This window comes from Palaemon carinicauda, chromosome 41 (assembly GCF_036898095.1).
Source record: "Palaemon carinicauda isolate YSFRI2023 chromosome 41, ASM3689809v2, whole genome shotgun sequence".
Classification (NCBI taxonomy): domain Eukaryota; kingdom Metazoa; phylum Arthropoda; class Malacostraca; order Decapoda; family Palaemonidae; genus Palaemon; species Palaemon carinicauda.
In genome coordinates, this window is record NC_090765.1 from 22460343 (window position 1) to 22488004 (window position 27662).

General features: G+C 36.2%; 2 protein-coding genes across 2 annotated transcripts in view; both read left to right on the forward strand.

Annotated features, from left to right (window-relative positions):
* The window catches only part of LOC137632322 (E3 ubiquitin-protein ligase UHRF1-like), a 48457-nt gene extending 33503 nt beyond the window's left edge, over positions 1-14954 (forward strand). The window contains exons 8-13 of the mRNA XM_068364243.1: positions 4984-5195; positions 5639-5779; positions 6252-6408; positions 9892-10014; positions 10873-11022; positions 12765-14954. Of these exons, the coding sequence (XP_068220344.1) occupies positions 4984-5195; positions 5639-5779; positions 6252-6408; positions 9892-10014; positions 10873-11022; positions 12765-13010 (1029 nt within the window). The 3' untranslated portion in view covers positions 13011-14954. The remainder of the gene's footprint in view (positions 1-4983; positions 5196-5638; positions 5780-6251; positions 6409-9891; positions 10015-10872; positions 11023-12764) is intronic.
* Positions 14955-21888: 6934 nt separating this feature from the next.
* Positions 21889-27662, forward strand: part of LOC137632364 (uncharacterized) — a 78216-nt gene continuing 72442 nt past the window's right edge. Inside the window, exon 1 of the mRNA XM_068364299.1 lies at positions 21889-22090. Coding sequence (XP_068220400.1) covers positions 22067-22090 — 24 coding nt within the window. The 5' untranslated portion in view covers positions 21889-22066. The remainder of the gene's footprint in view (positions 22091-27662) is intronic.

Consider the following 27662-nt stretch of genomic DNA (forward strand, 5'->3'; position numbering starts at 1 on the left):
GGGTCTGTGGACCTCAAGTCAGAAGAGCATGCACATCAACGGCAAGGAGCTATTAGCAGTCCACTTGGCCTTGATGATATTAGAAAGCGTCTTCGAAACTAAGTGGTAGAGGTCAACTCAGACAACACCACAACTTAGGCGTACATCTCCAAGCAAGGAGGCACACACTCCTTCACGCTGCTCGAGATCGCAAGGGACCTTCTCTTATGGTCAAGAATTCGAGGCATCTCCCTGTTGACGAGATTCATCCAGGGGGACTTGAACGTCTTGGCAGACTGTCTCAGTCGGAGGGGTCAGGTGATACCCACGGAATGGACCCTCCACAAGGACGTGGGCAAGAGTCTTTGGGCTACTTGGGGTCAACCCACCATAGACCTCTTTGCCTCCTCGTTGACCAAAAGGTTACCAATCTTTTGCTCTCCAGTCCTAGATACAGAAGCAATCTACATAGACGCGTTTCTACTGGATTGGTCTTTTATGGACTTATATGTATTCCCACCATTCAAGATAGTCAACAAGGTACTGCAGAAGTTCGCCTCTCACGGAGGAACAAGGTTGACGTTGGTTGCTACCCTCTGGCCCGCGAGAGAGTGGTTCACCGAGGTACTTCAATGGCTGGTAGACTTTCCAAGAAGTCTTCCTCTAAGGGTAGATCTGTTACGTCAGCCTCACGTAAAGAATGTCCATCAAAGCCTCCCCGCTCTTCGTCTGACTTCCTTCAGACTATCGAAAGACTCTCAAGAGCTAGAAGCTTTTCGAAGGAGGCAGTCAGTGCGATTGCAAGAGCTAGGAGAGCTTCTACCATTAGAGTATACCAGTCGAAGTGGGAAGTCTTTCGAGACTGGTGCAAGTCAGCATCTGTGTCCTCGTCCAGTACCTCTGTAGCCCAAATCGCAGATTTTCTTTTACATCTGAGAAAGGTTCGCTCCCTTTCAGCTCCCACGATTAAGGGCTACAGGAGCATGTTGGCTTCGGTCTTTCGACATAGAGGCTTAGATCTTTCCAACAATAAAGATCTCCAAGATCTCCTTAAGTCTTTCGAGACCTCTAAGGAACGTCGTTTGGCAACTCCTGGATGGAACTTAGACGTGGTCCTAAGGTTCCTCATGTCAGACAGGTTTGAGCCATTACATTCAGCCTCCCTGAAGGATCTCACCCTCAAGACACTTTTCCTAGTGTGCTTGGCTTCGGCTAAAAGGGTCAGTGAACTTCATGCCTTCAGTAAGAACATCGGCTTTTCTACAGAAAAAAGCCACTTGTTCACTTCAACTTGGTTTCCTGGCCAAAAATGAACTGCCTTCTCGTCCTTGGCCTAAATCTTTTGATATTCCTTGCTTATCAGAGATCGTAGGCAACGAACTGGAAAGAGTATTATGTCCTGTTAGAGCTCTTAAGTTCGATTTAGCTCGTACTAAGTCATTACGAGGGAAATCTGAGGCATTATGGTGCTCAGTTAAGAAACCTTCATTGCCTATGTCAAAGAATTCTTTGTCATATTTTATCAGATTTTTTTAATACGAGAAGCTCATTCTCACTTGAATGAGAAAGACCGATGTTTGCTTAAGGTTAAGACGCACGTGGCCTTCAAGCAAAATAAATCTCTGCTAAGTATTATGGACGCGACTTTTTGGAGAAACAAGTCAGTGTTCGCGTCATTTTACTTAAAAGATGTCCAGACTCTTTACGAGGACTGCTACACACTGGGTCCATTCGTTGCAGCGAGTGCAGTAGTGGGTGAGGGTTCTACCACTACACTTCCCTAATTCCAATATCCTTTTAATCTGTCTCTTGAAATGTTTTTAATATTGTTTTATGGGTTGTTCGGAAGGCTAAGAAGCCTTTCGCATCCTGGTTGATTTGGCGGGTGGTCAAAGTCATTTCTTGAGAGCGCCCAGATTAGGGGTTTGATGAGGTCCTGTTGTATGGGTTGCAGCCCTTGATACTTCAGCTCCTGGGAGTCTGTCACCATCCTAAGAGGATCGCTGGGCTCCGTGAGGAAGACAGACTTACAAGGCAGAGTAATCGTCTAAGTCAACTTCCTTACCAGGTACCTATTTATTTTGGTTTTGTTATATTGATAACTGTCAAAATGAAAAAACTTAGCTTATACGCTGTAAACATAATTAACTCTGGTCTCTACCCACCTCCTTGGGTGTGAATCAGCTATTATATATTCACCGGCTAAGTTAAGTATTTAAAAATGATATTTTGATTATAAAATAAATTTTTGAATATACTTACCCGGTGAATATATAAATTAAATGACCCTCCCTTCCTCCCCAATAGAGACACAGCGGGACGAGAAGAATTGAAGGTTTTGTTTACATACAAGAGTGGTATCTGGCCGACAGTTGGCGCTGGTAGGCACACCCGCAACCTTCATAGCGATCGCTCGCGAGTTTTTTTAGTGTGTTTTCTGTCGAGCTGCAGAGTTGCAGCTATTATATATTCACCGGGTAAGTATATTCAAAAATTTATTTTATAATTAAAATATAATTTTTTTTTATTACAATGGCTTCTCAAATTACAGGTGTTATATTCAGAGTAGACATGTAATTCAACCTGGTTCTTTAGAAGAGATTTACAGTAAGTGTATGTATTCCTGAGCAATGTAATCTCCCATAGGTAGTAGGTTGGCCAAGGCACCAGCCACCCGTTGGGTTACTACCGCTTGAGTGTTATGGGGTCATTTGAGTGGCCAGACAGTAATACATTGAATCCTTCTCTCTGGTTACGGTTCATTTTCCCATTGCCTACACACAAAACACACACCGAATAGTCGGGCCTATTCTTTACATATTCTCCTCTGTCCTCATACACCTGACAACACTGAGAATACCAAACAATTCTTTTTCACCCAAGGGGTTACTGCACTGTAATTGTTCAGTGGCCACTCTCTTCGTTGTAAGGGTAGAAGAGACTCTAGCTATGGTAAGCAGCTCTTCTAGGAGAAGGACACTCTAAAATCAAACCATTGTTCTCTAGTCTTGGGTAGAGCCATAGCCTCTGTACCATGGTCTTCCACTGTCTCAGAGTTCTCTTGTTGTGAGGGTACACTCAGGCATAATATTCTATCTTAATTCTCTTCCTCTTGTTTTGTTAGTTTTTGTAGTTTATAGGAGATATTTATTTGAATGTTACATTTCTTGAAATATTTTATTTTTCCTATTTTCCTTTCCTCACTAGGCTATTTTCCCTGTTGTTTCCCCTGGGCTTATAGGATCATGCTTTTCCGACTAGGGTTGTAGCTTTACAAGTAATAATAATGATATCAAACAAAATCACCATCATTTCAATGAAATTTATGCAGACAAAAGTCTATCTATAAAGTGTGAGGATCTTGACCTTAAATAAGAATCTAAAGTTTTATGAGTTCTAGCCTATGGACTTACTAGGAAATTGATTTTCCTCCATTTGGAAGAAAAGTATATTTTTTATTTCATTTCTTTCCTTCAGTGCAAATTTACTTCCATAAAGAAAACATGGGCCAAAATATTAAAATTACTTGATTAGACCATTATATTCAAGTTTGGATGGTCAATATTGGATACCCACCTCTAGTGGCTACTTTAAATGCTATCTATTGTCTATTTTAAAGTTCTTCAGTAGTAAAGAACATTGTAAAATGAAAAGAGAATATAGAATTTATAGAAATAATATAGGCAACATTTTTATTCATGCTTGGTAACATTAATACCATGATATGGAGTTGGATTAAGATGAAATACTTGCAGGTTGTAGTATTAAGTTATTCATATTTCTTCCACTATACTATGTAATCTCTTTCAACTTTGCCTTCAATGTGCAACTATGGAGTTTACTTCCCAATGGCACAAACCATAAGACCCAAATTCTATAAATCCACTTCAAATATCCCTTAAGGTTTCCTTTATTTCCTGCGACTCGTTCTCCCTAAACAAAGTCGCCTAGCATTTGTGTGGGTTACTTGCAGATATACTTACGTTAGAAATCTAATATGTTTGCTTCCCTAAATACTTTCACACCTTTCATTTGTTTAAGTAATGAGAGAAAACTTGCGTATCTTTGTATCTGCATACTGTAATTGCCTAAAATCTGGAAAAGGTTGAAAGAAGCACTATAGGGGTGGTTTGGAGTAGGTGAGCAGGATTGTCATGGTGCTGTTACACTAGCAAAATTTCCGTCAACTTTTTAATTTGACGACTTTTCATCTTTTGTCGATGACTTTTTGGTGTCAAATTTTGAAAATGATACAGATCGAATTCAACTCTTCGCTACTCTATTTTTTGTTCACATCTCGAGACCACAAATTTCAAGTGATTGGTGGAAGAATGGAGAGCTTATTACAGTGGACGAGATTGTCTGTACAGTTTTTGGTTGAAGAGATGAGGGAGAACAGATCCCCATGGAACCATAAGCATGACCGTTTAATAAAGAAATTGCTAATCTATAATATATGCTTTTCTTTTAACGTCATTTTAACCAGGACTGAACCCAGAGACTTAATTTTGTATTTTATGTAACATCATCAAGCATATACAAGTACAACGCACAAGTTGCTTTTGTGTTATTAGGCATAATTGTTTTATCAGTCAGAGATGGTTTGCATATGTTTTGACAACATCAGCCAAAGTATGAATAGGGTGTGTGACAACCAGTGTACAAGTTGAAGTCGACTTCTTTGGAAAGTCGACGACAAAATCAGAAAGAGTCTATGCAAATTTTGATAGTGTGACAGCGCCTTTAATTGTGGAAAGTAGGCTGATCAATTCATAAATTGCAGAGGAAAACATAAAAATCGAGTTATTACTGTGAAATCTGCGGCCCTCCATGCTATAAATCAAATGTGCAACTGTCTGGGTATGATTACGTATCCTATATCCTATATACCTTGTACAGTCAACCCTTGTTTTTCATGTTGGTGGCCTAGGGTCATTTTTTGTCCTTCACAAATGAATATATTAAGAAAGTTTTAATTTAGTTACAATGATATTTATCTTACAGGTTTCAGAGGCAGGAATCCATCGACCACATGTTGCAGGTATTCATGGACGTGAGAATGAAGGTGCTTACAGCATAGTGTTGTCAGGTGGCTATGAAGATGATGAAGACAATGGTGATAGCTTCACTTATACGGGATCAGGGGGTCGGGATCTTTCTGGAAACAAGAGAACAGCTGAGCAGTCTTGTGACCAACTTTTGACGAGAATGAACAAGTAATTGTTATTCATTCATTGTAGATTTAAGGTTTGAAGATTTTTTGGGCAGTGATGTTTCCTTTGGGTTTACATTAAGTTTATGTTTTTATGAAACCTGAGGATTAGATAATTTCCTGGTCAATAATGAATGCTGATCATGTTTAGAACTTGAGTATTGTGTAACTTTATTTATAGATTGCCATATATTTCAAATTTACTTTATACAAATCTTCTATTGGTCGTTTCACTATACTAGTGTCTGTAGCATAAGATAAAAAGAAGTATAGAAATCAGCAGTTGCATTTATTGATAAATTTATGTTCATGGAATTTATATTCTTTTCAAGGACCTGAAGATACCTAAATGTGTTTTTGTTTTAAAAGTTAGTTACTAAAAGAAAACAGATTTTCTATCGGTATATTTCACTTTCATCTAATTTAATTGTTTCTTTTTTACTTCAGAGCTTTAGCCTTGAATTGCAATGTACCTATCAACAAACAAGGGGCTGAAGCAAAAGACTGGAAAGGAGGGAAACCGGTTCGGGTCGTAAGGAACGAAAAAGGGCGAAAGCACTCCAAATATGCACCTGAGGAGGGAAATAGGTGAGTGTGCAATTCAATTGTGTTAGAAATATACTTAAAATTTTAAGTTTTAACAAAGACAATAACTAGTTTGGAATATCTTCAAGTGTGTACAAGTAACTTTGAATGGTACTTGATTGTTGGTGAACATCAATAATTACAAGATATTTCTCACATACATACATATACCAAGGCACTTCCCCCAATTTTGGGGGGTAGCCGACATCAACAAATGAAACAAAAACAAAAAAGGGGACCTCTACTCGCTACGTTCCTCCCAGCCTAAGATATTTCTTACTACTGTATATTCTACAGCTGTTGTAGGGCTCTACTGTTGTAATTGTAATTAGGTTATTTAAACAGACTACGGTACTATATATTAAATCAGTTCATGAGTACTTTATTTTCATATTTTTATGCAGAATATTTGTGTAAAGATATTTTAGGGCAATATAGCTTTTCACATGACATACAAATTGAATGTATTTTTCAGGTATGATGGCATTTATAAAATAGTCAAATACTGGCAGTCCACAGGAAAAAGTGGATTCAAAGTATGGCGATATCTGCTGAAGCGTGACGATCCTAATCCTGCTCCTTGGACCAAAGAAGGCAAAAAGAAGATAGAAGAGCTGGGTTTAGAAATGCAGGTAAATTTAAAGTGCTGTATTAGTTGATCATAGACACATTGCCAGTGCATTTAGGGTAGTATGATTGTTGCTACCTTATAAAATGTAAAATGTATACAATAAAATTGTATAGGTAATTCATATCATTGAAAAATGATGTGGTAGGGAACATTTCATTTTATGTTCTTATGACATGCAACATATTTTTTTTACTTAAATTTGTGTTTTGGGTGACTGGATAACATCATTGATGATGTGTGTGTTTTGAATATTGTAACTTTTTCTTATAGAAATATGAATGTTTTAATGATGATTGTGTGTAACGTGTACTGTGTTTCATGCCTTCTTGTTTGATTTACAGTTTTAGTTTTGCTATTTGTTTGTCATCTGATGGTTTATACGTATTGATGAAAAAGCCATTACAGGATTAATTTCCCAATTGATCTTTGAAATCCAAAGTTTAGATAAGAAAATCTACAAAATTGAGAGCCAAATGAAGTTAATTGTAGATTCAGTTACTACTACCATCCAATACCACTTCTTACAGGCAATGGTTGAAGGCATTTTGTCTTGTTTCAAGATTTAATACCTTTGTGAAGGATTTTCAAACCATTGAAATTTTTCGAGAGAGCAACCTTTATTCCATATAAAAAGATAATGCAAAGGCATTGACTTAAGTAACTATTTAGCATTTATATGACATTTGTAAAAAATTATATAAAAAAAATCATTTATGCCATAAAGGTTTGTCTTAAGATTCTGCTGTGTAGGAGGCAGAGAAAGTTCTGGTATTAGTCATAGATGTGGAAGCACTCAATACTTAGAAGCATATTGAAACAAGGCAGAGGTTCTGGTGAACTTGTTGAAATAGAGAAAGAAATAACTACCTAATGAGAAGAAAGAGAAGGCATCTTTATTGCTGTATGAAAACTGCATCTAAAGTTTTGAAAATCATAGGGGGTGTATGTTTATAAATATTTCATGAAATCTGAACTAATACAAGGTGTCCTTGTTCCTAAGACATTTATTATTTAAGAGCAGACCTTGCTTCCAAGGATTGGTACGTAAATAAAAAAGTACTATCCAATGAGTGAGTGAGTAGTATGTTTTAAAAAAGCCAACAAATATCAAGAACTGAATAAAGAAATTCGTTTGAGATTGTCTGATAAGCCAATCAATAAATCTGATTTATCTTCCAAAACCTTTTGTGCCAGCCTTTATAGGTTTGATGATATAAACTTTAGTTTTATTATACTATTTATTATAGTTCTTTATGAATGACTATCTATGTGATGTACTTGGATGTGAAGCAGGAAGTTTTAGAAAGATATGGTTTACTGAACTTGGAAAAGGACTCGGATTTCCTTAAAGTTCAATAATCCCTCTAGGCTTGTAAGAGGAACAGATAATCAGAAAAGTAGTAGGTATGGAATTACCCAGGAGTCCAAAAAAATTATGACTTACAGAAAAAAAGACCTAGATCAGAAGGAAATTGGATAAGATAAGAAAGGAGAGTGCATCTTACTCCCTTCTCTTTAAAGGAAAAATCTTGTATGAAAATGTTTGATAGTTATTAGTACAGAGCTTAAGGAAAATAAAAGCAGGTGAGGACCTAATAAGAATAAATTATTATTGTACAGTAGATCTCAATATGCACTGCAAGTCAACTAGAGTTGGATACTTTGTCTCATAGTTGAGTAAAACTGCCGTTTGTGTTAGAATGGTTTGATGTAAAAAGAATGCAATAAAGTATACAGTATGTCCTATCCCAGAGTTTAGCAATGGACTGTATAACTAAGAGAAACAAATGAAATTGCTTTCTTAGAATACATTATATGTAAAGATAAAAAACGGAAAATCTCCAAAACAACCAGAATAACAAGTGACTTACTAAATGCAGCACAAGAGTCAATAATTGATGAACTTAGTAGAATGTGCAAAATACTGGTAAAGGAAGACCTATGTCCTTTAGAGTAAGAAAAAGTCCTTAAAGTAAAGGTATACATATGAATGAAATTTTACCATGTGAATGTTTCGGAGGGATAGGATTACTTATGCCCATTTTGGAAATAGAGAAAGGTGAAAAAATGTCAGTTGTATTCCATGAAAAATTAACAAGCAGTTTTCATGAGTCAAGAGTAAAGATTAAGAGATATGGGATGTTTATCACAGGGTATCAAGACAAATGATTAAATGTACTGAACAAAAGCAGAGTGCACTAGGAAGAATAAATTAGAGATTTTACTCTACCTTATGATTTAGTGTTATCAGAATACAAGTGAGAGATAATGGAAATGTTAAGAGGAGAAAGAACTTAATTGAGATAAGTGGACTGAAAATCAATGTTAGCAAAAAACTAGAAGGAAAGCAAGTGGAAAATTACAATCAGTAAAGTGGCTATTGAGGGAATAGTCTGGGGTTGAATGCTGGTTTATATCATATGTGGAGGGTATCAGAAAAGGTGCTCTTTGTTACAATGTCTACCCTGGAGGTTTTTGATACCAGAAAGGCATTACAAAGGCAAATAGTGAAGAAGAGGGATTTGAGAATCATATAGTGTTGGATAGTCAGATGTTAGAAGAGGTAGAGCAGTTGATATTTGAAGGCACTTTGTACCATGAAACATTAGAGAGAATAGCTAAAGCATGGGTGAAATAGTTAGACTACTGATAATTAAAAATTTCCTATTAGTATGTATTGTAAAGACCTATAACAGGTATGTAATGGTGTTGGCGGGGAAAATGAAATTTTTTTTTTTCAAAGGAGTGACTTTAGAATGTATATGGCTGGAGTGTAGTAATTTGGTTGTGATGGGCAGTGCCTGTGACTTTAGAATGTTATGAGAAGATATCAGGAACAGCTAAGTAGAAAATCTTTAGATATGGATGAAAGAGGTTAAAAATTCATCGGAAAAAGAGATAATCCCCTACATGAGAACGAGATGGTTGAGTCTTACATGATTAATTTGGGCACCCAGCTCATCACCCCCAACCTCCTACTTCCCCTTATTTTCAGTCGACTGGTCTTGCTATTAGTAGTGGGCTAACCTGCATATATATCCATAATGCCTACAGATATTTCTACATAGTAATATACTTTTGAAAGAAGCTGAAACAATTTTTATCAATTTCACACAAGTTCTTACAATTGAAAGTTCTTATCTTGATGAACTTAATGGAAGTTCATGCAAACAGTAGAAAGCATAAGAGATTTGTGAGAATCAATATCCCATTTAGTATTGTAACGGGAAAAGAAGACAATTTTTATCATGATATTTTTAAGGACATAAAATTGCTGTACTGGTCTTCACTCCTGCAGATTGCCTGAGAATACAGCTCTTGTAATAGAATCTTTACATGGTCCTTCATAATCAAGGTTAATTGGTAATATATATTTTTAGGTAGGATATTTAATTTTAAAGATCTTATATTCATTCCCAAAATTTTATCTCTTTAAGGTTCTTATTGAAAGATGAGTTTCATGTTTGCTTTTTATATTTTTCAGTATCCTGAAGGCTATTTGGAGGCACAGAGGGAAAAAGAGGAGGCCAAGCAAAGGCTAAGTGAAGGAAATTCATCAGATAGTGAGGGAGAAAAGCCAAAGAAAAGGAAAAACAAGGAGGATGGGGTATGATTTTTTTCTCTATTTTGCTTGTATATGCTGAAAATTGCAGTGATTTCAATGCCTGAAATTTGTTGAAAACTGTCATAGAAATACTCGGTTAATTTTTTTATGAGTAAAAATTTGGTTTAATACTTCTCAATAACACTAAGATATAGTACATTATTTCTCAATATGTTATTTCAATTCTGATTCCACTTTAAAATGATTGATTTACTTATTCATTGAAACTAACATTCAAGTTGCTGTTAAATGGAATCCCTAGCCAAAGTTAGAATGTAAATTTTTATTGTATTTGACTGCTGTTCATTATGTGATTGTCATCATAGAGGTTGACAAGGACATTGGATCAATTTGAATTTTCACCTAATTTGTAGCTGTAGATTTTGATTTGGGAGAGCTGTTTTTTTTTTTTTTTTTTTCACACTGACACAGTATTGAGAAATGGCAATGAACAATTTTTGTTAAGATATTAAAGAATAAAGTATAGGCATGAGTTTTCCACAGTTATTAGTCTTCAATATCGTCTACAATGTTTCCTATTGATGACATTTGTTAGCTTTTGTTAATTCTGAACATTTGTATTAATCACACCTCATAATTTGAATCTACCATTAGAAATTCTGTAAGGCATTGTGTGTGTGTATATATATATATATATATATATATATATATATATATATATATATATATATATATATATATATATATATATTTATATATAGATCTGTACCTATATATCTATATATATATATATATATATATATATATATATATATATATATATATATATATATATATATATAGATCTGTACCTATATATCTATATCTATCTATGTATATAATTTTTTTTCTATCTTTTAGGAAGATTTGAAATCTCCACCCTCCAAGAAACGGAAGGTCGTTGGTCATACGTATACTTTGGACAAGGATGTTGCTGATTATATTTCCAAGGACATAAAAAATGTCAAGCTGTGGGAGGAGTGCAAGGAACAGTTAGTAAATGGGAGATCCGTGAGTATCATTTTTACTTTTTACTTTTCAAGTTAATCTTGAAGATACTAATAAAGTGGTTTTAACAAAGGAAGAACCTATTCTTTGGGAGTTGTTGTGAAGCCTCCAAGGACCTTCCTAAAGGGTGGAACTGAGAATCCAATATACCTCAAAATACCAAAGAATATTTCTTGGGGGGGGGGGGGTGATCCTGAAGGCCCAAGGATATGGAACATTATGATCGGGATGACTACTGGATCAGCTCTTGGGATAGGTGTATGGGGCTGGTGTCTTGGCTGATTGCCTTTTGCATGGTTGTTTGTTCCTACTATAGGCCGAAGCCTTGTGTATAAAAGGCTTCTATTTTCAGTGAGGCCAAAATCATTTCCTGGAAGTGAAGTGACCATTACCTCTGCTTTAGCTTTAGCTTTATCCACTATAGCTTTGGATCTGAATGGATTTGTATAGTTCACTAAATAAATACTCAATATCTCGACCTGCTCCGGATTGTAAGCAGTCAGTATGTGGTGCTTCAACTCGAATTTGGTTTTGACAAGGATGTATAAAGCCTTGCATGTTTATAGGGTAACTTTTGTTATTGCTGAGGTGGTCGACTGGGATCCCACTTCCAAAGAGGACATGTCAGACATTAGATTGAACAGGGTCTGACAGGCACAAATTCTTAGCATCCCTAAATCTTGATGAAGTCACTGTCATCAGGGTGACGGATTGGGTTTAAGGCGAGAGACAAGCTGTCTCTTTGCCTTTTACTCCTGATGCCTGGCGGATGATCTTACTGGAATTAGTATGGACCGGCAGGGGTCACTTGCCTTTGTTAAATAGGCACTGCGCATCACTGGGAACTGGCTATCCTTTGATGAATTTAGCCCATGAATCCTCTTGAGGCCCTTAGCGTCAATAGGCGTAGGAGATGAAGATGTTCTCCGTGAATCCTCCAAACTCTAGGATACACCCCTGAAGAAGGACTACATTCTTGGTTGGATGAAGTCTCCTTTTAGTAACATGTCTCTTATTGATTTTGTTGCTATTTTGGCCAAGAAGTGGGTGTTTTGTAAAGGCACTATCATTCCAACCCCTGAAGCATCAAGCTAACTGTGATCTAGAAGAAAACCCCTAACCTCTGAGACTGTAAAGTTGCCCACAAATAATCAAATGAATAAACTAACAGACAGGGGTGAATACTACATCCCCTTTGCTAATTCTGATCTTGGCGCAGGCAATAATTTGTTAAAGAACAAACTTCCCTCTTTTGTGATTCATGGTACTTAGCCTAGGTTATGTCTCTTGCACAAATTCCTAGTATGTTAGTCTATATATTTATATGTCATTACCAAGATGTTTTTCATTAGTTATGATTTTATGTTTAAAAGTAAATTTGTATAGGTACAGTAAACCAACTTGCAGGTATTGATGCCATGATTGTTGCTGCCATCCTAACTTACACTCAGCAAATCCATTTCACATTATTGGCATATTTCCATGGGTCTCCTAACAATTAGTCCAAATAAGAAAAATTTTATTTTACTGTACTTTAGTAATTTTGTAATTTACAGATTCAGTTAATTATTCAACTAGAATCCAATCATTACATTTTGTGTTTAGTATTGACTGTTGAGGAATCAATTTTCATTAAACAATATTTTTGCCCTCTTGTTAGTCTAGAGATTTTTATAGTTACAGTACTTCATGACGATTGATTTTAAAGGCAGTATAATTACAGCAGTGTTATCTTTTCATGACAGGAATTCCTGAATGCAGTAGAAGAGAGATTCCTATGTATCTGCTGCCAAGAACTGGTGTTCAAGCCTGTCACAACTGAATGCAATCATAACATTTGCTCACCATGCCTTCAGCGATCATTTAAAGCAGAAGTATACTCTTGCCCTGCATGTCGTTATGACCTGGGGAAGGACTACAAAATTGATGTAAACAAACACTTGGTAAAGATCCTCATCTCTCTCTTCCCCGGATATGATGCTGCTAGGTAATTGATTTTGACAGCATGTACTGTGCATTCCACGAGTGGTTGCCTTGTCAGAAATGGACATATTTGACTTTGTCTGATTATTTGGAGAGGAAATGAGCAGAATGTTCTATGATTCATAAACTCCTCTTAGTTATAATCTTTGTACTGCCAATGTATATGTTAAATTTCTGTGATGTATGAATTTGACATTTTGTTTTTTATTTCTCTCAATTTAGAATGATAGTGCCACAAAATATGCCAGTACTTGTTTTCTTATCATGACTGTTGCATTACTTATTTAAAAATTGGTAATGGATAGCAGTATGGCCAAAGTAGATTAAATAATTTGTTACCACGCACCCACATGAGTTATAACAGAAGAATACTGTAGTACAGTTATGGAATATTGTTTTTAGGAAAGGGACAGTTTATTTACTTACTGGCTAAATGTTTACGTATAGATTAGCCATAGTTTTACCTTTAATTTTTAATTGAATACAGGTAGTCGTATTGAATCATCTATATTAAGGAGCGCGACTTGGCCCCATTAGAAGGTTATTTTGGGGTTATTTCTAGTTCTTACTGTTTTTGTTCTGAGTTAGATTTTTTCATTTAAAAACCATTTGAAAGATAATTTTATGCTATAGCAGTTTTGCATGTGAAATGTTCTTAACTTTAAAAAAAAGAAAATATGAATTATTTTATCAATGTATTGAAGTCACTTTTAAAGAGTTACTATTTTTCATATGGAAGTTTTTGTTTTTCACAGATTGCAGACTATGAAACCTATATCATGTTAGACAAAAATCAGTCAATATTATAAAAATTAGTAACAATTTTTCTTCGAAACTGTTATGGTTTGAGAAATTGGGCTTTTAGTGTTATTATTTTTCAGGGTTATTTGCTATGTAGTGATGAGTCTTTATCCTCAAATCCAGAAATATTTATGCTAATTTTACCAAATGCCCACACGAAGAAGACCGTGCTAATATAATATACTGTATACTCGACTGCATATTTTCTAGGCAAATATTACGCTTTAGGCACACTTGTTTATCGTTTCTGACACTGCATCTTGCAGCATATAACCATAGCATAAAAATTATAGATATATAAACAAGCAAATAGATTATAACAAATATACTGTAGTTTCGAGAAACTTGCAGCAAACGTTTATTTACGGCACATTCCAATAAAGAAGAAAATTGTGGTGTTAGATTTTGTGAGTTACTAGCATAAATATCATTACCTCAAATTAAGGTAAATAAGTAGGTACCCTGATCAGAAAAGGGTTGTGTAAGGGACTGGATGCACTAGCGTAAATATAAATGAGGATATGTTTTAGAAATAAAACTTAATTGTTTTTAGAAAAAAAAAAAAAGCTATTTGATGCACCAAATATAGATGTTCTTAAAATTTTGGAAATTTATATTAATACATTTTTTGGCTAAAAAGGTATTAATATAAATTTCCAAAATTTTAAGCAGAAGTTTTGAGTCGCACACCTTGAGAGAATACATATTGCTCAAAATACTTGAATTATAACGATGGGATCTCTCTCTCTCTCTCTCTCTCTCTCTCTCTCTCTCTCTCTCTCTCTCTCTCTCTCTCTCTCTTTGTGCTCAGTTTTTAGCCTTTTACTGTATGTCTTTTCTCTTCCATCTTATTGTCCCAACCTTTCAAACTTTGTCATAGCTCAGTTTGAGTTTTACTCAATTGCAACTCTGCACTGAATGATCTTCCCAGGTCAAAATAGGGTCATTTAGCGTAAACTGATAAATTCTCTTTCTTTTGAGGTTTGTTAATAAAACAGTTTGTTTGTTATTGCATATCATATACATTAATGATAGGAGATACAGTATTATGTACAAAAACTTCAGGTGCCTTTGAAATCCATATGCTGGCTTGTAAATATTATCATATGTATTACAATTTTATCGTTACTGATTAAATACTGTAACTAAAACAATTTTTTTGTAAACCCATTATATATCTTTAAACTCCAGCTTGTTTCTGTATGAGCCTGAAGAATATTTCTTGAAAGGGATGGTAAAAATACTGTAAAGGTTTATTTTGGAATAATCCAATTGTAACCAACCCAATATTTGCAATCTGTGGATCAGGATCATGTGTTGCTGCAAAAGTGGATCCTGGTACACCAAGATGCACCAATTGTAGTCAAAACTAACACGCTAGATATATTTCAATACTGAACTGTAGATTTCATAAGTCAAATAAGTACTATCACCTTAAGATAAGCAAAAGTAAGTATTCAATGATCTCTAGAACGTACTTTTATTTTATGTCTACACTACAATTGAAGAAATAATCAATGTTACAGGACAGCAAATTTTATATGGAAATATTGAACCCCAATTTATATTCATAAAGAGCATGCAGTTCTCTGTATCACCTAATAACATTACAAACAACCTAAATGAATTGGAATATCTGCTAAGAAAATAATATAGGATTCCCTTCATTGCTGTTGAAGCAGTCTAAGAGAAGGCTTCAAATAAAACTTAAAAGTTGTGAATTACTATCAAACATGAATTAACAAAAATTAAATATCTCCATCTGTATTCCAAAACCCTGAGAGGTAGTTATGGAAGTGGGAGGCGGTAGGAATGATTGAATCTGTGTGCGTACATATATAAATATTTAGCTGTCCTTTTTGATGGGTCAAGTACACTGATTATAATGTAAAGTAATAATATTGACAGATGAAGAAATGGCTATTCCTTGGTATCCATTGATGCTCCATTATTAGATAATGGGCGTATGTTTATTTAGGGCGTTAATTATACCCCTTGGTAAAAATGAACTTGTTAAAACAGATTTCCCTTTTAGGTATTGAAGTTTATGACATTTAGTTGTTAACTGTCTTACAAAGAAGAAATGTTTTGAAGTACTTTGACCTCTTCACAATAAGTCTTGGAGCTTATCAGTCCAATAACCTTATCTTGATCCAGTTAAGACTTCACAAGATTTCCCTCAAACCATAAATCTAATCATGGTGAAATTGGATTATAATTCCATTATTAGCTTAATTTGTGTTATGGTTCATTGAATAAATTATGATTATAATGGAGTTTGGCCAGAAAGCTTGCATGGAAAACTGATGAAACTCATTCTAGCATTGAACTACAGTATATATTATTGTTAAAAGATATAGAGGGTGAAAAGACCATCAATTGTGGCATCCACTGCTATTTCAACATTGTCTTGCAAAATGCCCAAATATCCTGGTTTCTCTTTTTAGATAAATCATCTATTAACTGTTGCTTCTATTTTGCTTTGCCTTCAAAACTAACGCTTAATTTTCTTGTTTTGCCATATTGTTTCATTGTATGGTGACCCAAAATCCCATACCCTTGACAACCACTAACCTTTCATGCCACTCAGTTTGATGAAGGTATAGTTTGCTAAAAGATCCTGAAAAACATGTCTGGCCACAGAAAAATAGGTACATGGGTATGCCAGCCATTTAGGGGACATTTCATTCCAGACAATTATCCAATTACAGTATATTATTTTATCTTTTGAATGATATAAGGCTAATAAAAAACTAAAATTCTCAAACCTTAGTGTTATTAAAAAAATGGTGTGGTTTCTAATTGTACAATCTGATTAAGATTCTGTAGATTTATGCATTTAGTCCATGTGGCTAGCTCTGAGATTTTGGATGCTGCTGCAACTAGGACATACTGCAGTTGCCCAATTAAGTAAAAGTTAAAACAGGATGGAAGAAAGGAAGCAGGAATTGGTGTAAAGTATAAGGCTGAAAGAGGATTGCAGCTTACCTCTGAAGAGTTGCTGCAAAGTTAAGTTTCAAAAAGGCTGAAAAGAAAAAAAAAATAAGAAAGGAAGCAGGAATGGATATAAAATAGGCTAAAAGGTGACAAGCTTGTGGCTGGAAGTATTCTGCAAAGTAAAAGTTAAAACAGGTTGGACAACAAGTTGGAAGCAAGCAGAAATGGATGTAAGGCCAGAGGCTAAAATGGACTTCAGCTAAGGGTCATTGAAATGCTGCAAAGTATAAGTTAAAACAGGCTGGACAAGATGGAAGAAAGGAAGCAGGTATGAACTTAAAGTAGGAGACTAAAGAGTAACTACAAAGAACTTTAAATAATGCTTCGAGAACACTGCATAACTTAAACTGGAGTTACACATGAGTATGGTATCACAAATATTAGCAATTACATGTATACAGACATGTACACAGATTACATTTGCTCATATTTACATATGTCCTACTAGTCTCCTTACTCCACCTAATTCAAGACAGCCTTTTCCCCTCTGCCTATTGGTGTTTCTTCATGGAACTAAATTGTGGTTGTAAGAAAACATCTATATGTATACATTACTGTACATTCTCTCTCTCTCTCTCTCTCTCTCTCTCTCTCTCTCTCTCTCTCTCTCTCTCTCTCTCTCTCTCTCCTTCCTTAACTGTTATCCCTACATTAAAGGGGTCAGTTGCTTGATGTGTCCTCTCCAATGCCTTCTATCAAAAGCATCCTCTTCCACCAAATATCTTCTTTCCATATTGGCCTTCACCTTATCTTACCCAGTGATTCTGTGCCTTCCTCTCATCACCCCAATCACAGGTTCCTACCGTGCCCTCCTCACTCCCTCCCTACCATCCAAATTCAGCAAATTCCCAAGCCATCTCAGTTGTAGCACTTTTATCACCTCTGTAATCATTACTCACCTGCCAATCTCATTATTTAATTTTTTTTTTCAATCTCTCAAGCAGTGATATCCCAGTATTCTCATCTTTGTTCTCTAAAGCTTTGCTTCCTCTTTTCATTTTAGAACTCACATTTCCAATCCATATATACTGGAGTATTAACACTGGTCCTATTGCTGAGCTATAAATCTTGACTTTTAGCTCGATTGACATTTTCTTATCACATTCTACTCTCGCTACCTTTCTCCACCCCCCCCCCCCCCTGGCTGCTTTTATCCTATTCTTAACTTTGGCCTCGCATCATCCCTCCTGACTTATAGTAGATCCAAAGTATCTAAATTATTCCACCAGTTTTGTTACTGAGCCTATAATTTCATGTATGCCTATCCTGTCTTCACCTTCCTAACTGTTCGGCATAATTTCAGTCTTATCTACACTTACTCTCAAGTCTCCTGGCACTCTACAACCCCTCTATGTAATCTTTCCTCATTTTCAGCGGTAATCACCAAATCAACTGCATGTAGTGACTGCACAACTCTTCATTTCTGATCTCTTCACTTGACGCATCCATAACCAGCACAAATAAAATTGGGCTTAATCCTCACCCCTGGTGTGATCCCACACAAACTTCATTTGATTCTGTTTCCCAAGCTGCTGCTATCCCTTTTACCCTTGTTCTTTTGTACATCATCTCAAGCATTTTAATCGACTTCTCTGGGACTTTCCTCTTGCTCTTGGTGCCATATAAGCCTGCTCTAGATTTACAAAAGCACAGAAGAGCCTCTGGTTTCCCTTAGCAGCTACAGAAAAAGAGATGAATTGAATTGATAAAATCTAATGCTTGGCTTAAAGCCTAAATTCTTTATTCACTTCAATTCTAGTCTTCTTCTGTAACCACCTTACTATAAAGATGGCATCTGCAGTCTCTTTCCCCCTCATGAATCTATACTGCTGTTTCTCAGTCTTTAATCTCTCCACTAGTACCTTCTCAAAAACTGAGGCCATGCTCTGTTTAATTCCCTTGTACAGGAGTTCCACCTTCTATGACATCACCTTTCTGCTTAAATGTAAATACTATTAAGCTCTCCTCTCAGTCTTTAGGCATTATTTCCTCACTCGTTATCGTTCTTGATAAATCCAGCATCCTTTTTTTTCATCCTCAATAGCCAGTAACTTGACCATTTCTGATGGACCTGGTGTTTTACCATTTTCTGTTTTATCTAAAGCCTGTTTCACTTCTGTGTTCTGTATTATTATTACTAGCTAAGCTACAGCCCTAGTGGGAAAAGCACGATGCTATAAGGCCCAAGGTTCCAACAGGTAAAATAGCCCAGCTAGGAAAGGAAATAAGGATACTGATTAGTGTGCCCCAATCCACCATGAAGCAAGAGAACTAACTCAAGACAGTGGAAGACCATCATACAGGGGTAATGATACTACGCAAGACTAAAACAATGGTTTGATTTTAGAGTGTCCTGCAAGAGGAGCTGCTTACCATAGCTGAGAATCTCTTCTATCCTTACCAAATGGTAAGTAGCCACTAAACAATACAAAGCAGTAGTAGTTAACCCCTTGAGTGAAGAATAATATTTCGGTTATCTTTGAGTTGTCAAGTGTATGAGGAAAGAGAACGTGTATAGAATAGGCCAGCTTATTTGGTGTATATGTAGGCAAGGAAGAATGGTCCCTCCACCCACTGTGCTTCTCTTAGCTCCTCTCTTTCATTTTCAGTATTCAATAGTTTGTTCAAAATATTCTCGATATCACCCCTTAATATCTTCATCCCTGTGCAATATATTTCCATCTATATCCTTGACAACTCCCAGTTGGCCCGAATCCGGTTTTTGCCTTTTCATATTTGAAATCTTCTAGATACCCTTCTTCCTAGCCTCTCTCTCCTCTCTCTCTCTCTCTCTCTGTCTCTCCACGCGCGCGCTCGCCCACTTTAGGCCTATCTATATATCTATCTATCTATTTAGCTATCTATCTATCTATCTATCTATCTATATATATATATATATATATATATATATATATATATATATATATATATATATATATATATATATATATATATATATATATATGTGTGTGTGTGTGTGTGTGTGTTTGTTTGTTGGACACAATTGATAGTATTGTTATTAACACGTGATTACATTGAGTCACAAATAGTATTTAATGTCATTATCTTAGAGGAAGTGACGTCATTTCGACGGGAATTTATATATAAGTACATTTAACCGGGTCATAATTCGCATCAATAGCTCAGTGGATTTGTAAGGAGGCCTCGATTCCTTTTTTTTCTTTCTTCCTTTCTTTCTAGTAGATGAGAATCCATCATACAACAGATGTGTACCTACTCTATCTTCTTTTTTTCAAATCAGTAGGTTACTTAGTAGATTATCATGGAGGCATTTCTAAAATTATTCTATAATCTTAGAGTTTTTATTTATGTATACAAGAATTTCAGTGGCTGTAAATACTCTTGTGATCCGAAAACTATTATTGGCTTCTTCTGTGGTAGAGGATATAGTTAAGATGCTCTAATTTAACTCCACTAATCGAACCCTTCAACTGGATATCCATTGACGAAGATAGTGAAAGTAAGCACACATTTGAGGTAATCTATTGTGCTTTATGACAGGTACTGCATTTTGAACTTTGATATCCCTATGTTTGATCTAAAACCAAGCTGGGCGCGTTGTTGGTGTTATGAAAAGGTGGACCATGTGGAGGTAGAGTTCATTATTTTCCAAACAAAATTTATAGAATATCTCTAGGCCTACTGTTTTATTATTTTAAGAGTTAGCATAGTTAACTACTATTATCAGATAACTGGGAAAGAATACACTATTTTGAATGTTAATACTTCGTATTAGTTTATTTTATAAAGTCAGATTTAATGGTTGGTTAAGAAAGGCCATTGATATAGACAATATATGGATTTTCGTGTGCTATATTATTCGGCAATTAGTAGAGTTGCTAAGCTATTTTCTGTCTTGTATGGGCCAATGTAACGGCCAACAGACAGTCTATTTATATGACTCACTATTTATGGAATTTGGAAGTAGGTTATTGATAAAATGTAGGGCCATTGCGTGCAATAGTTCCCATTATGACAGTTAAATGCAGAATTACAAATTCGCCAACTATTAATTGCATTCAAAACAGGCTTGTTTTTCGTTCGATGGATGGGGATTTGGTGACATTTTGGAATAACAGAAGAATGGGGTTATGCTGACGGTAGCTGCTCAAATGAAAACCGTCAAAATCATCAAAATGCCTCCTCCGAAATGCTAATGGTTGAGGAATGTTTCTCTTCATATGCTAAGTGTTTGTCTACGATTTCGTGTCTTTACAGTAATTAAGTTTAATTTGAATGCAGGAATTACATTGCGGAGATAGCAATATCGTGTGTTCACGTCTCCCTTTTTTTAATGAAATTTGAACGTAGAAAAGCTTGATCATGCAAATATAATACCTCCATGCATATTCAATCATATTAGAATACTAGCCTATATTGATGTTGGGTCATTGCATCAATCAAGGTACAGTTATTATTATTATTTTTTTCTGGTAAACTAAATTTCACATTTTAATCGACCAATACTTAAATTATTATGCCCCAGCCTCTATTAAACAGATAGAGGAAAATACCAAATGAGCCAGCACTCGTTCATTTCTTATAGCGAATTCCTGTTTCGTTAGTAATTAAAGTATCATAAATTTACCATAATAGTATATGAGTAATTGAACGTTACGAACTGTTACCAGTTCAGTATGTGTTGGTGATTTTGGAGAATGAAATCAAAGGACAGTTGAAAAAACGCTTTAGTCTCAGTGCAAATGTCAACTGAGGTCTCGACCAGTGTTGCCAGATGGGTTAGTAAAAAAATCCCCAAAACTCATGATAAAAAATTCCCAAAACTAAAAAAATCCCCATATCCACAAATATAAATTTTTTCTGATCATGTAGGCTTTACTAATATAGAAATTACTCACTGCATTTTATATGAGAGTAAGGAAACTGATTGCAACACTATAAAGGTTTACTCATTTTTATTTCTTCAGAGAAATTTGTACAGAATATACCCATCAGAATGATCAGACATCCAAAATCCCCAAATCTAGGAATAAATTCCCTTATCTGGTAACACTGTTAGTCTAGACTCGACCGTCCTTGTTTTTAAGTAGTGGTTGTAGATTTTGTATTTTAGTGTAGTGGCAATAATATGGTATCTCCTGGGAAAACTATTAAAGTTTCGTTCTTGAGTGATTCGAACTGCTATTATTTATATATTTTGTTAAAAGCTTTGGAAATAACCTCAAGTTTCGTGGTACATTAACTTTTCAACGTTAACCATGAACAGCCCTATATACAGTAGGCAATGATACCTCCTAAGCCTATACTGGTAAGTGTTTCAACCATGCACGCAAATGCCTTGGCATGGTATCCTAATCAGCATTTATATTGTAGGGTGTGGCCAGTCCTCAGTTTGTATAAGTTACGAATTGTATAAGTTATAATGGAAATGTTTCATTAGATGATTGATATGGACCCGCCCGAGAAGTAGTTCACTCGACTTCAGTGGAGGGTTGGATTTAAACCCAAAGCAAGTAACAAGTAATATGCCCTCAATTTCGTAATATGTTTATAGTGTGTTGAATAACATGCTAGTATCAGTACGGTTAGTCAGCCGAAAAACCTCCAAAGAGACAAAGGTAAGTAGGCTTACCTAATGCTTATTTGCTCCTCTTAATACCAACCTGGTGAAATTATAGAACAATACGGGCCAAACTTCTAATAGAAAAAACTGCCTTTCCTACAATAAATTGTGTATTTTATACGAATTTGACCTTTATTTCCCCTGCAAATAAGCCATTCTACCGTTATGGATCCCCCTTCCGACGCACACAGATGGGAATATGGTACTTTCGGTTTGCGAAAACATGACTTTCGAGATTTGTAAAAGGCCACAGAACCTAACAAACCCACGTAATGTAACCTAGTAGTTCCCAAGTCAGACCTAGATTTGGTCAAGCCCCCCCCCCCCCAGACCCCCTTTCCAGGTCACAGTCCTAGTTCAGGGAACAAGCCCCTGAACTAGGTCACAAACTAAAGTAAATTACAAATAAATCCTTACATTTTGATAAAGTAAATCACAAATCTTTACAGTATGATAAAGTAAATCACAAATAAATCCTTACATTATGATAAAGTAAATAAAAAATAAATCCTTACAATAGGATAAAGTAAATTGAATAAATCCTTACCAAAATCGATCTTGGGACACTTCAACCTTTGATGGATAACACAATGAGCTTTCAAGAAATTCATAACACCATGAGTACAGTTATACTCACCGTGAAACTTGGCTATAGCATCGAAATAGCCATAATGGCAGCCATTACACTTTGTTATGTTGGGCTCCATAACGCACACCCAACACGTATCACATCTACAAAGGAACTGAGAAGTTTAAAGGTTTCTCATGAATGGCAGAGGCAAGGGACAGTGACATTGCCCTATCATGCAGGATAATGCCCTAGAGACTGATCATATACACACATGATCAGCACCAAAGCTTGGACCAAGATAGACCTATAGGCTTCCCCAAGCCCCATCCTTAGCTCACAAGGATGGTGAGGTTGCAGCGACCAAAGAAACTGACAAGTGTGAGCGGGACTCGAATCCCAGTCTGACGTTCACCAGTCAGGAACGTTGCCGCATCGACCACCACAACCCTAAAGTTGTCCTATAAAAAAAATGGGTGTTTCATAGAACTGCTTAGGTCACTCTCAAGCATATGTACATGCCAAAATATGGTAAACTTTGTCATATTGTAGGGGAAGGAAGGAGGAGGAGCTACTTACTAAAGGACAAACAGGAGTAATTCCATTGGTAGAAAGAAAGTGGAGGGATGGCTTGTGCGCAGGAAGTATCAAGTTATTATCGCACAACAACCGGCTTGTAAAATGAAAACAAAAAGAGTGAAGTAAATATTTGAAGGGAAGAGGATCCCCTTATTTAATGCAATTTTTTTGTGGATTTATTGAGGATCCCAGAAAATACTGTATAGAAAAGAAAAGGTTACCCTTTCAATTTCTTATATTTACTCTGGTAAGTGCCTTTATTATTCACATTAGACATTACTGCATATTTTTGCGAATTAGGCTGTGGCTTCAAATACCTATTTCCAAAATGTGACCCATATACGATGTTTTGGTAGGATTTTATCAACGAAAATCAATTGGACACAGCCCTGAAATGCATAGTAGGTTATAACTTATTAATGCTTTACTTACAATGGAAATAAGGGTAATTTTTTCTAAGAAAACATGATTTTTTCTATATATCAAACTGCATTTCTTTATTAGTAAAGCTTTTTTCATGTTTTTCTATAATAATACCTAAATATGGGGGATTCTAGTGGGAAACGAGTGATTTGCAGCAATAATAATGGTTTGAAAGGCAAAATAGACACAAGATAACCAGTTGGAAAAATATGTGGATCATGATATTGGCTGGAAATTAAATTATCATCATTATTTATGATTCACACTCACGTCCTTGTCATGGATTTTTCTCAGCTGGGGCTTGCTATGCTCTCAGAATTAATATTACATCTCTGCTCCTCTGTTCTGGCAAACGGTTGGCCTACATGATGTCTTCTTCTTCTTCTTTCTTAATGTATTAGCACACGTCACCTATCAGGCAACCAGAGTGCTATCCATCTCATATTTTACTTTGTAACAAATCATAGAGTTTTGAGGAGGCCCGAGGACTTCAGGAAGACTGCTAGATGACGGTAGATCTTCTTCAATACATGTAGTGTTTCAGAGTCAGCCCCTAGGATCCTATCTAGCTGAAAAGGAACACCAATCCAAAATAGAGAATGTCTCAGAAACACTCTGGATGTAAAATATCGAGGGCAATGTAGTATAATGTGCCTTACATCCTCTATTTCACCACAAGAGCAAAAAGGTGAATCCTCAAGGGAAAGGCGATGTAGATGGGCTTTCAGTCTTAAGTGTCCAACACGAAGTCGAAGAATTGCAGAGTTTAGCTTCCTTGATGCCAATGACGTTAGAGCTGTCAACAAATTTGATCTTCTATATGGGCCAAGCTGAGAGAATTGAAGTTCCACCTCTCTATCCAATCTCCACTTCTCCCATACAGCCCTACGATAAGCTGTGATAAGTTCTGAAACTGGAATATGTACAGGATTTACTATGTTAACAAATGAATGAGCCCATTTTGCAATTGAGTCCACAAGTTCATTTCCCGGAACACCACTATGACTTGGAACCCACTGAAGTTTCACTACAATATTTTTCTCTTTCAATGACTTTAGACTGCAACAAATAGGATCCACCAACGATTGAAAACCAACTGCATAACAACGAATTAGATCTAAAGAAACCTTTGAATCCGTAAAAATAACTACTTTCGAATTATAAAGAAACTCTAAAACAAACCTCAAAGCCTTCATAAGACCAAAAAGTTCAGCCGTAACTGTTTACAGATGAGATTTTCCAAGCAGCATGAAATTCTAGTGTAGGAATTGATGTCGCTGCCGTGCAGGAAGATTGGGATTCAGATAATGAACCATCTGTATATATGTGCACATATCCATTATATTCCTCATCACACAGTTTGTTGAAGGAACTTACGACTAAATGACCCTGTTGCTTGGCTGCAACTGGAAAATCTGAAGACAAATATTCACTCATAGGAAACCAGGGTGGTAAGGGAGAAATGTCAGGTAGAGGGGAAAAAGAGCCACATGGGAAGTGCAAAGAACTAAAAGCATAAGATGCTCGAACCACAGTTGGAACCTGTCTCCCCGCGGTCCAGTTTTTACTGTGGATGGCTGCATAATCATGTGATAAACATTGGAATAATGGATGATCCAAACTACTATTACATATTTTCGTATACCACACCATCAATCTGAGTTGACGCCAATACGATAAGGGGAGACAGTTTACCTCACAATGAAGCAATAGGATTGGGGACGAGCGGAAGGCACCAGAGATCAATCGTAATGCTGTTGACTGAATAACATCCAATCTACTTAGCAGTGTTTTAGAAGCAGAGCCATACACTATGTCCCCATAGTCCATTTTACTCCTAATAAAAGACTTATAGAAAATAAACAAACTTTGATGATTTCCTCCCCAAGAAGTATGTGCTATACGCCTCATAACATCTAAATGCTTTAAACAGTTTAGACGAAGGTATTCTACATGATGTTTCCAAATCAACTGTGGACCATCAAGAACCATACCCAGGAAACGATGCTTTGTAACAAAGGGTATGACTGAGTTCTCCAACCGAATCTCTGGTATGCAGTTTACCCTTTTCCGAGTGAAACACATCAACCTAGACTTTGAGGGGTTTATTTTCAGACCCCATTGAATTGTCCAAACTAGAAATGAGTCTACAACCTTCTGCAATTTCAGCTGAGCATCCAAAACAGAACACCCTGACACTTGAAAAGTTATGTCGTCTGCTTGGATAAGCGTCCTCACACCTGGAAAATGAGGAATGTCATACAACAAGACTGTGAATAACAAAGGGCTGAGGACAGAGCCCTGTGGCACTCTTGTTTTTACAGGATACTTGGAAGATATATCCCTCCCTATCAAAACCTGGAAGAAACGATCTTGAAAAAATGATGACAGCCACCTCAAACTATTCCCCCTTAGGCCTAACATACAAATTTTGTATAATACACACAAGTGAGAGGCATTGTCAAATGCCTTTGACAAATCAAAAAACAGGACCAAGGACACCTTATTTTCCTTAAACCCCTTGTAGACCTCATGCTCTAGTTGAGCAATATTATCCAGAGTACTTCGACCTTTGCGAAAACCACACTGGTTAGACGGTAAAAGAGAATTGCTTTCCAGCCACCAACTGAGTCTTGTATGTACCATACGCTCCATCAGCTTACTAAAACATGAAATCAGAGATATCGGTCTATATGAAGATGGAAGAGAAGGATCTTTATCTGGCTTTAAAACTGGAAGAATATGTTGCAACTTCCACTGCAAAGGGTAGTAACCCTCAACCCATCCCCGGTTAAACAATTTCAACACTACTTCAAGACTCTCCCCTGGAAGATGTGTGAGCAGTTCATTGGCCACCAGATCACTCTCTACTGCTTTTCCCTTCTGTAAACGACCCAACTGGCTATTGAGCTCCTCCAAAGTAAAGACTTTATTTACTTCATCATTCTACTGTTCAAGCAAACAAGAAGACACAAAAGATTGCAAAACCTGTTCATTTTGTATGGTCCTCGCCGTACTCATAATGGTGGTGAAAAAGGAGGAAAAGACTTCTGTTTTAGCTAAATCATCAATAAGGAGTACTCCATCCCGAGACAAAGGGAAGGACTGGGTCACACCTACCCCTACAATACTTCTAATAAAATTCCAAGCTACTGCAGTGTTTGAGGCAAAATTCAACTGACTGCAAATCTATGGAAACTTAATCTCTTGCTTTTGTGGATGATTTTTTTAGCCTTTGCTTCTAGACGTCTGTACTCCAACTGAGCTTGTCTAATAGGGCAACATTTCCATTTATTGTACGCCTTTCTCTTATTTGCCACTGCCCTTGAGCATTCCTCATTCCACCAAGGCTTCCGTGGTTTGGAACCAAATTTCCCAGGCCCCAACTTAAAACAATTTTTCCCAGCTACCAAAATTTCATTTGTAATACTGTCTGATTCTTCATCAATGGAATACAATGAATTATCTTGATGGATAACTAACTGTTTATAATTATGCCACTTTGACTCTCCACCCTTAAAGGACCACCTGGGACGATGGTATACCTGTATGATAGGCAACCTCTCAAACCTAATCATAACTGGCAAATGATCACTACCAATACTAACTTCAGTAGATATAACTGATGGTGAGGTAAACCACCCAGAACCTAAACACAAATCCAGAGTAGATTCATCACCTCTATAT